The sequence below is a fragment of the Camelus bactrianus genome, chromosome 25, assembly GCF_048773025.1.
Source record: "Camelus bactrianus isolate YW-2024 breed Bactrian camel chromosome 25, ASM4877302v1, whole genome shotgun sequence".
Classification (NCBI taxonomy): domain Eukaryota; kingdom Metazoa; phylum Chordata; class Mammalia; order Artiodactyla; family Camelidae; genus Camelus; species Camelus bactrianus.
In genome coordinates this window covers 2,459,737-2,470,095 of record NC_133563.1, presented here as the reverse complement: position 1 = coordinate 2,470,095, position 10,359 = coordinate 2,459,737, and the positions used below count along the sequence as shown (strand labels likewise).

Genomic DNA, 10,359 nt, shown 5'->3' with positions numbered 1-10,359 from the left:
TGGTTTTTTATAGTTTAACACATTATTGAGTGTTATTTTTCAATTTAATGACTTCATTAGGGTGGGTAGATGCCTATTTTTCTAAACTATCTACTCTTAAAATACATACATATATATACATACATATATATGGATTTTTTTTATTGTTTGGCTAAGCAAACTGAATAGTCCTGAACGTACAGACACCTGATCTCTGCTGTGAGTGGCAGATAGACAATCCTGATTCCTGTCTGCTTAGACTGGTTTTTTAAAAAGTATCAATTAATAGTTTCTTGCATTGTACATGTTACGTCGTGTATACTTCCCACCCCAGGGCTAGTGTAACCAAATATTTTGTAGACCTGTGTTGCTTCCAGGTAGTTCACATCCTCCCACTACACTTACCAGTGAGCTCCTCCCTTTTATTTAATAGGGTTTATTTTCCTAGATTTTGCAATGCAAGAATCACCCCATGCTTGAGTTGGTGCCCAGAGTTACTATTTGCTCCAAATAGAGGAGTTAGGGGATAGTTATAAGGATATAAAAACATACAGAAAAATATGTTCTACATTTTGTAGGGCACAGGCCCTTTAAGGGGGGCGGAAAGTGGGACTAAGGAATATACTGAGTCCATCTACATCAGGATGTTCGTTCTTCAGTTGCTGTTATCAGAATTTTTAAAAAATCTCAGATTTAGTGATATATCCTATCTGATGTAAAGTCAAATTGAGTAGAAAATGTTGGGGTTTTTTAAAGAAGTAAGTATAACTAGAACAATGATTTTTTTTTTTTTTTCCAGAAGAATGACTGGCAAAAGGGAGGACCCTATAAGATATCTAGAATCTTACAAAATAGGATTTAAATATATGCCTTGGTGGTGTGAATACAACCTGAGGGTGTAAAACTGTTTTGATTTCCTGCACGTTGCTTTCCATTGATTTTGAAGCTTAACGTTTCTATTATAATTTCACACCTACTTTGGCACAATTTACAGGAAGAAGTGGCATGATATGTATATTTTATTTCTCCTCCTATGTTTTACATCTTAAAACTTGTTGATGTACTTCAATTCTAAATTTTAAAATACGGTTTTAAAAGTCACAATATTTCACAAAAATCATTCACGATTCAGATGGCATTTTATTAATGTCAAATAAGGACAAGTGTATAGTTCCAGAATCTAAATTATTGGTTTTCAATTTGGGGCCAGAAGAAATGATACAAATAATAGAATGTTGAAATATTAAATGTTTTTGATTCTTTAAAGAAAATATAAGTAAGCTTTGACAATATCTTACACAAAGGAGTTATGGTCATGTACATAAAACTTTATATTTTAAGATTAGTAATGATGCTAAGATTTGCAAGGATAGCAAAAAATTTAAAAAGCTGTAGTGCAGAAATTACTAAAGAATGTACAACTTGATAAAATTTGAGATTCAAATTAAGAGCATCATAATATCAAATACCAAGACTTAACATTACAATTCATTAATCCATTATAATTCATTAGTCAAATGTCCCAAGGAGAGGGCAGAATGTACAATGAGTGTTTTCTGAAAATGAATTGCTAAAAATTAGTCGAGTCTGAAAAGACTTCAGAATTGGAGGCTCCAGCTGGGTTTAAAAGGATGGGGGAAGGGATTTGACTCACTATTAAATATGTGAAGCACCATTAAAAAAAATAAAACCCACGAATGTCTCATCAGTTCCCACTGCCTCAGGCCCACTCTGACTCTTGTCTTAAGTGTTTTTTTCCTTTGTAAAGATGAGATTTAGGAACATGCACACAGGACGTTTTGCACTGATTTAGGCCACTTGGGAAAAAACATGGTTCAGAGCAGGATTTCAAATTGTTGCACTAAACAGAATAACATTTGCAGTCATGGCACCGTTCCACAATAATTTTAAACGATTTCATTTTACTTATCATGGCAAGCCATTATCTGATCATATTTGACCTACATATTAATATTTTCATTATTATTCAAGCCCTTTTTGCTCTGTACAAACAAATTGTCAGTCCTGTTCACTGAGAGATTATTTATTTACTCTGGAAATATCTGGAATTCTTTCACCCTATCTTTCCGCCGGGACTCTCCACCGCCGCCCCCCACACCCCGCCCAGTATTGATATTAATGTCTGGGGGAGGGGGATACAAAAACGTGAGCTAGAAAGAGGCCCCTCTTAATGGTATACTACGGAAGAAGTAGAAAAACAAAGAGAAAAAAAGAAAATGATAATTGTTTTCTCTAAGGCTATTATCTAATGCGAAAGCAAACAGTCAGCCTGGAAATCAGCTAACAGAAGGGGATTAGAGAGGAGATCTGAGAGTGGCTTGATTTCTAGCAGAGCTGTCGCTCCAGCCAGTGAGGAGACACAGGCAGGGCAGCCAGGAGCGCTCCAGATGGCCGGGGAAAGTGGTCGTCTTGGGTTACTGCAGGGCACTCGGGCCGCTGGCGAGCAGGCGGCCCGGGAAGGCATCATTAGGGAGCCAGCCCCGCGTCCAGCCCGCACGGGAGAGGGCGAGGCCAGGAGGGAGGCCGCCCGCCCGCGCGCCCTAGCGAGCCGGGCCTGCCCATTGTTAACATATACTTGACCTCCGTGACCCCTGCACGACGCAGATGTCTCCCACCTCCACCTCCCCACCCGCCCCCGCCCCGCCGCGGGCCCTCCCCCCCCTGCACCTGGTGGCGGCCGCGCCGCCGCCTCCCTCCCGAGCGGCCGCGGCGCCCCGGGCGCGGGCGCGCGCCGGAGCCGGCCTGGTGCGGGCGCTGTCGGCGTACAGCGCGCGGCGCTCCTGCTCCCCGGCGGACGCCCGGCCGCCCTGCAGATAAATGCGTCGCCTTCCTCGAGAGTGAGCGAGGGCGGGCGAGGCAGACGCAGACGCCGCCTGTGACAGTGGCAATTCCCTGCGCCCCACATCACATTTGTCTGCCACAGCAGCAACAACAGAAAAGCGGAGGGTGGGAGGGAGGGAGGGAGGGAGGGAGGCGGGAGGAGCGGAGCGGAGCAAAGCTGAGCTCCGCAAGTCTTGGGTGCTGCGTGGAGGCTGCGTCTGGCTGGCGTCCCCGACCTCGGGCTCTTCGCACCGCAGCTCGTCGTGCGCAGCGCCGGGCGGCCGCAGGCGCTCCGCCGCGCGACTCCGCGGCCTGGTGGCGAGCGCGCGTGGGCCCGTGGCCGCGGACACTCTGGCCTCGAGAGGGAAGCGGCGCCCCGCCCTCGCCCCTCTGCCCCGCGGGCCGGCAGAGACGACGGGAAGTTTTATTTGCAGCTCGGAGCCGGTGGCGGATGGTGGGACTCTCCGGCCCTGTGCAGTGTAAGTGCCCGCGGGAGGGCTGGGCCGGCGGGCGGGCGGGCGGCGGGCTGCGGGGACGGGCCCCTGGCTGTTACTATTAATTACTATTCTGATGACCGTCATTTTCATTCGGATTATTCTGCCGAGAGGCTGCCGGCTGTACTTGTCGCCGAAGTAGGGTAGAACTACGCACCAGGGCAAAGAGGAACATCGCGAGTGACTCCAGTCTCCGTTGACACTGAACTTCATGGGTCAGCCAAGCATGCAGTTTTCACTCTTAGATTCCCCGCACTGTCGGTTTACAACAATTTTCTTTCCATGATTGCGATATCTGAGCAGGAAGATGTTGCGTGTTTCCCACCCCGGCCAAACAGCTGGGCAAGGTACATACCGTGTGTTTGGCAGGTGGCCCTAAACCCTCATCGTGGGTTTTGTGTGTGTGTTTTTTAATCTGGAAAGGAGAGGCTCGTTTCGATAGTGGAAAACAGCTCTAGGAGCAGGAGAGGTGGAATCTCAACTTTGAGACCCGGCTGCGCCTGGGGTCGGGGTCCTCTTAGCGGCGCCCGGCGCTTCGCGCCCCACCTGCGAACTTTGCATGTTCCTCCCGGGCAGTTGGGGTGCTCGGGTGGGAAGCCACCGGGGCGACGGGCGGCGACCCCCTGAGCCCCTGTCGGCGTCTCTCACCCGCGACGGGTCTGGGGCTTTGCCGCCCGAGGTCGGTGGGCAGCGTCGCTCTTGCCCCGACCTCCACGCGCCCGGGGCCCCGCCGCCGTGGCCCTCCGGGTGTCCCGGTCGCAGCCCGGACTCGGCTCGCATCTCTCCAGAGCAGGGAGCGAGGAGCGGAGCCTTGACCTCGGCCGCCCCCGCCCGGGGGGGGGGAGCCCAGGCCCGGAGCCGCGTCCCGGGAATTCGTTTCGTTTTCCGGGCCTCGCCGCCCACCTCTCTCATTGCGAACCTGGAAGGACTGGCTTGGTGGGCGCCCCCCGACCTCTCTCCCAGGGCGGACTTCGGGGGCCAGGACTCCTTAAGCAAAGACGGTTAGGTTGGCACAAGGCGCGTAAATCCGTTTTTCGAAACTTTTTTTTTTTTTTTTTTTTTTTTTTTGAGAGGGGTGGCGGTAAGGGCAGTCAACCCTTGGAAGAGTTTGAGTACTGATTCCGGGAAGTAGGGTGTGAACCAAGACTGTTACTAAAAATAGCCCCAGCCTCCCCCCACCCCCTCCATCCGCCCCTCCCCTCCTCCGGCTTTTCAAGTTTGAAGGATTTGGCTGGGGAGGCTTGCAGCTCTTGGTTTTCTTATTCCTCGCAAAGCGTAGTGAAGGCTTGAGCATGACTGTTCTTCAAGATCGCGCACCTCGAACCCCAGCGTGCCCCAGCGTGGCTGCTGCTTCCAGAACCTACGTTGTCGCGCTCAGGAATAGCTAGCATTCCCCGTGGAGGAGCTCCTGAGCCCAGCCACAGAGCTCAGGGCGAGGGGCCGGAGGTGTGGAGAGCCGGGGAAGCCACTCCAGGCCAACTTCACTTGCTTAGTGTAACTCCAGGCCCCCTTAAATTTTAACTTCGCTTCCCTTAATTAATCTGCCCAGGGCCTTTATATAAATGGCTGTCCACAGCTGCTGCAAATTGATTTATCCCCTGATAAAGGTTGGGTTGCTGACCAAAGCATTTTCTTTTCTACTTTCTGTGTGAACTGAAATCTGTTTTGCAGGGCCGTTTCCCTCCTCCAAGTCTCCTTTTAAACGTGTACCGGTTTGAAGTGCACTCAGTGGCTTTTATTATCATCCCCCTCCCTTTGCCTAGAACAGGAGTGGGACTGGGTCTGTGCCCAGGGAGTCCACACTCACTAGAATACAGATTGAGCGGCTTCTCTGTGATGAACGGCTGGCTGGTGCTGGGGGCCTTCCTTTAGATTATTGCAGCCTTTTGCCTTGACCGTGTAACTAACTATTCCGTAGTGCCCAGTTTCTCCTGTCACACGGTTCCTTAGAAAAGGTCCACAAACACAGTTGTTCTTAAACACCCAGGCTGGGGCTATGATGGTTCTGTCAGCTGTGATGCGTTACAGAGAAGCAGATTCACAATTCTGTGCATCTTTTCCCCCGTGTTCATCCTTATTGTCTAGTCTAGTTTTAACATTGTGGGGGCTTTCAGACAGCATAGATAGGGCTGTCTGATTGCTTTTTCTTTTTTCTTTTCCTTTCTTTTTGTTGACTGCTTTTTTTTTTAAGGGATGTGTGACAGTCTCACCTAGTATTAATCAGGGAATTTTTGTTTGACCCAGGATTCTTCTGCAGCCAGGATGGCTGTCGAGGAAGTTGAAGTCTCTCTTTGCTTTACTTGTACTGTATGTAGCATCTGGTATTTCTTTGGTACATACTTTCCAAAGAAAAAATTCCAACCAAATAACCAAGGAATCAGGTTCCTTCTGGGTGCCTAAAAACTGACTTTTATCTAAGATTATACTAAGAGAAGAACTTTGTATTAAAAGTCTTTGTTTACGCATTAATAATTTTTCATAAACCATTTAGACTGCAATCACTTTATCTGAAAAGCTAAATATTGAACGGGAGAATTTTGAGTATGTAGTTTCCCCAGTGTCCAGTTTGTACCTAATAAAGTGAAGAAAACAGTCTATTTTTTCTTTAATGTTTGGACAACTCAGAGCAGACCAGATGTCTTTGAAATGATATTTTCCTTTGTAGACTGTCGAATACTTGCTAATAATTTGATTTTAAAATGATCCCTACAGGACCTTCCTAGTAAGATGCATTGCAAACTGCACAATTAAACTGCAAGTTGCTGGAAATAGTAGGGCAGTATGTTTTACAGCTATAGGACTGCAGCTTTGTAATATTTTTATAATTTTCCCTTTCTGAAGAAAAGGAAAATATTACTTTGGGTGCTAATATTTAATGATGAGCCCTCCCATTGAGGGTGTTAGTATAAACACTTGCAGATAAAAGAGCACTTCATAAATTGCAAAGAAGTACATGAATGTAAGGTGCCATTATCATTTATTTTATTGTAAAATAGAAGCTTAGCCAAAAAAAAAAAAAAACCCCACTTTTTTTCCCCCCAACATTGAAAAGGGATCACGAGAAAGAAATGCTTCCAATAGGAATGCTGGTCAGTGGTTGTCAGGTTAGGACATTCTTCACTGTCAAATCCTGTTTCTCACTTCTTTGATATGAACGTCAGCTGACAGGCACTGAATGCAAACCCTTCTTCATTGAGGTTTTATGCAGGCAACGTAGCCCTTCATAGCAGAGCAGTCTGAAAAATTGGCACCTGCAGGATTTGCATGTGAAAAAAAAATGAGTCAGTTGCATTTTGCTGGAGTCTATTACTGTAAGTTATGTAAGTTCAGTGAGAAAAGCTATTTATTTGTTGCTGTTTGGGCACTTAAAAGTTCTTTGTTTCATGGATACCTTATTTATCATATAGTGATCCGCAGACTTTGTTGATAGCAGAAGCAGGCACAACTGATCTCTGGCTTTGTAGAAGGTATTTATTGTGAAATGGAGTTATTTTGAACCACATGCTTACAGAGTGCGCTTGGATTCATAGGTCATTATTTTAAGGCACATTTAAAAAATTAACTCTTACAACTTTAAAAATCTATCAGAAGCTAAACATAAAATTAGTTGAACATAAATATCCTTTGAAAACAATCTAGGATTTTGAGTTATCTATAAGAAAGAAATTAAACCTTTCATACCTCTAAATTTCAGGAAAAATGATTACCCTTACTTTGCTTGTTAAATCGTTTGTCACTGAAATGCGTTTTAAAAATATCATATTTGACCCTATTTATGCAAAATAATGAACAGATGTTAAGTCAGCTAAAACACTTCTGTGAACCCCAGAGTCTTTTCCATCAGTGAGAACATTTCATCCAGAATAAGTTATTATTATCTAAAGAGACACCTTCCAACTTCACTTTTTTATAGCCATTAATATAAGAGTTCCTAAATAATGTTTAAAGAACAGTGAACATTTTATTAAAGCAAACATTAGTTCAGTTTAATGGAGGTAATTGTAAGTGATAAGACAGAGCAGGTTATCTCTGTGTTGTTTAAACAGAAGGAGCTACTTTGCACCATTTCCAGTAGCCATCTGTAGAAGAGAAGGGTTTGCACCTGTCTGTCCACACTAATTATAGATTAGGGCCAAAGAAATGAAATTCGAGGAGGTTTTCAGCTAATGAAATCCATACTGATTTTTATTGTAAATGTGTTTTATGTAAAGAGGGTGATGGTTGAGTTATGAGTGAATAAATCGCCATGTAGCTGCTAGGCACTTGGTTTTGAAGTGCAATTCTGCTGCATTAACCTTTGATATTAAAAAAAAAAAAAAGGACAAACAACTTAGACACGGATGCTGGCCTTTGTTTGGCATCCATAGCTACAATTTAGTGAGCAGCAGTGAGGTTCAGTGTGCAATTTTAAAATGGGCTTTTAAAGCAGCTTCACTGTGAAGAATATTCTAATATTTTGAAATTCAGATGAAGTCGAAGGTAGGTTTTGTTTTAACTTATGCATATACAACATTAGAAAATGAGAAAGCTTTGTTTTTTTTGCATTTCGGTTTCACATACATGCAGAATTAAAGCAAAATGACTGAGGAATGCATTCTGCAATAAAAGGTCACATGAATGTCTACCACATCTGTTTATAGTAATTATGAACATAATTAACATAAGAATTACAAATGAAATAATGACAGGCTGAGCAATGAGATATTGTGCCATAATGGTCATATGTTGGAATTCTCACATTATAGCACACTAGAATTCACAGACTCAAAGAAAGAAAGAAAATGCTAGATTTTTATCTGAATTAATGCTTCTAAACTTATCTGCCTGAGGCAGACGGACTTCTCGCTTTTATAGGAAGGTAACCTATTATTAAGAAAAGAACTAGTCGAAATTAAGATTTCTAGTCTCCAGCCTGGACTTTAAGACAGCTGTGACTATAGAAGCCACTTTCCATTGCACACTTATTCTGTGATTATATTTCTTGATTATTATATTGCTTTTTTTTTTTTAATTGAAAGCTTTGCAGCAAAGTGTTTGCTTTGGAAGAGAGTCATGGATTCTTCCCGTTTGAGACTTGGTTGATCTTTTCTATAACTGTGAGCCAAAAGTCAATGAACAAACAAGGTAGTAATAGAAATACTGTGCCTTTACAAAATAAGAACATTGGTAGATTAGCTTTTGCCCAGTTTTCTTCATGCCTTCAGTGTTTGGATGCTTCTTAAAGAGAAATGTAAGCCTCTTCTGGGTTTGAAAGTAGTAGGGCTTTTTTTTTTTTTTTAATAGCATTTTTTCAAAGAGCACGTAATGGAAAAATCAGTTGGCATTTGTAAGTTGTATTTTTTACTTCCAGGGTTGCGTTGGATTTACAGGCGTTTGCATGTAGTCTGTGTCCAAATTGATCGAACTAAGACCTAATCAAGGGGGGAAGTATGTGTGGTTGCATCTGGTTTCTCTGAATGCAGTTTTCTGTAACAGCTAGAGGAAGAGTGAAAGGTGACCATTTATGAGAGCTAAAATGATACTCCAGAAATCGGTGATTAAATATGAAACATGTAAAAATGACACATTTTCACCCATTTGGAGCTCGCTCGATTTTGTAACACACCCTGGCAAATGGTTTATTTCCTGTTCCTTGCACCCTTCTCTAACTATGGAACCGGGTCATTTTTTGAAGATTTATGGGGAAAATATTACCTTGTTCTCATCTCAGTGATACCACGAGGTTTTCCACATTATCGGATTACTGGAGGATTGTGGCAGACTCCTTTTTATCTGACATTCATTGCGTGACAAGATTTTTCACACGTGCCCTTCCCCCACCCCTGCCCAGCTCCTTTCCCTTTGCCTCAGCCATCACATTTCCCTTAACTCTTTTCTTGGGGTGGGAGCATGGGGGCCGGGAAGCCCCACTGCCCTTTTAACGTTTTTGACCAAGTGAGTTGGAGGGGGAGTGCTTGATTACACAGTGCCTTGCCCATTTTCTGAAGGGCTTCTTAAAATTTATCTGTTCAGAGAGATGGCTGGCTGCTAGTTCTCTTGTTCATCTATGTTTTCCTCAACACTCCAGCCTTATTTCCCCTGCCTCCCATTTTGTCTCTTTATGTTGAGACTCCGTGCATAAACTATCTTAACAACCTCAAGTTTCCATGCAGCTGGGGCTACAATGTATGTCAGGGCCAGTTATGTAGTTTCTTGGCCACTTCTTTCTGCACTCACTCCTCATACTGCAGTCAGAGCTTCTTAACCAAGCTTCGGTGCCTTGAGATACAATCCAACCAAACACTCCTCCTCCCCCCCAATAAAATAACCTTCTTCGCTGCATTATCTGCAGTCCATTAAGGATCTGATCAGATGTTCACGTTGTCTGATGGGGGTATTTAAAAGCAGAAAGGGGCTCCCGCGAGACTGCTCAGGTGTATCTCCCTCCAGACCCTGATGGGGTGGAGGGTGAACTCCGGGCTGACAGACAGCGGTAGCTCCCTGCTTGTTCTCTGACTGAGCCTTGGACTCTGGGTGGGTGAAGAGCTGTGAGGCAGCTCAAGCCGAGATAGATCGCCTCAATTTCAAATTCCCACCTCCAGGATAGACTCTCCGATGTGCACGTGAGGAGCCCTGTACCCCACCACAATTTCTGGAGGTGGAGCAGGTGTCTGAGAGTCACCTGTGGCTACCAATCACAAGTGCTCCTTCTTCTCACAGTGATGCTCGCTGCACAAGTCTTCCACTGGGACACGTGGAAGCCCAGAGAAGAGCAGCTGTGTTGTATCTGCCTGTGCATGTGGGGGTGTGGGCAGAGGGCTGGAATTCAGGAGGATTCTGGTCAGCTAAGAAAGGGCCCAGAACTCCCACTTGAAGTTGGTCTAGGAGGAGGTGTAACTGCTGTGAGGACCCGCTGGGTTTGTTTTGCAAATTGGTGGCTATTTGGATGGAGGTGAGAGGGTGGATGGCTCATTGTTATGCCCTGCCTAGAGAGAGCTCTCGATCCCTCCCTGACCTTGACAGACCCTCCAAAATGTTTGCAGTCTAGCCCTGGAGCTGGGAAAAT

General features: G+C 44.8%; 1 protein-coding gene across 4 annotated transcripts in view; it reads left to right on the top strand.

Moving 5' to 3' along the window:
- Positions 1–2,959: 2,959 nt before the first annotated feature.
- Positions 2,960–10,359, top strand: part of RUNX1T1 (RUNX1 partner transcriptional co-repressor 1) — a 138,791-nt gene continuing 131,391 nt past the window's right edge. For 2 of the 4 annotated variants that reach the window (XM_074352945.1, XM_074352944.1), the window contains exon 1: positions 2,963–3,299. In XM_074352945.1, the coding sequence (XP_074209046.1) occupies positions 3,272–3,299 (28 nt within the window). In that variant the 5' untranslated portion in view covers positions 2,963–3,271. Of the gene's footprint in view, positions 3,300–10,359 lie in introns of all 4 variants that reach the window. The other 2 variants (XM_074352949.1, XM_074352946.1) reach the window with 2 other exon arrangements.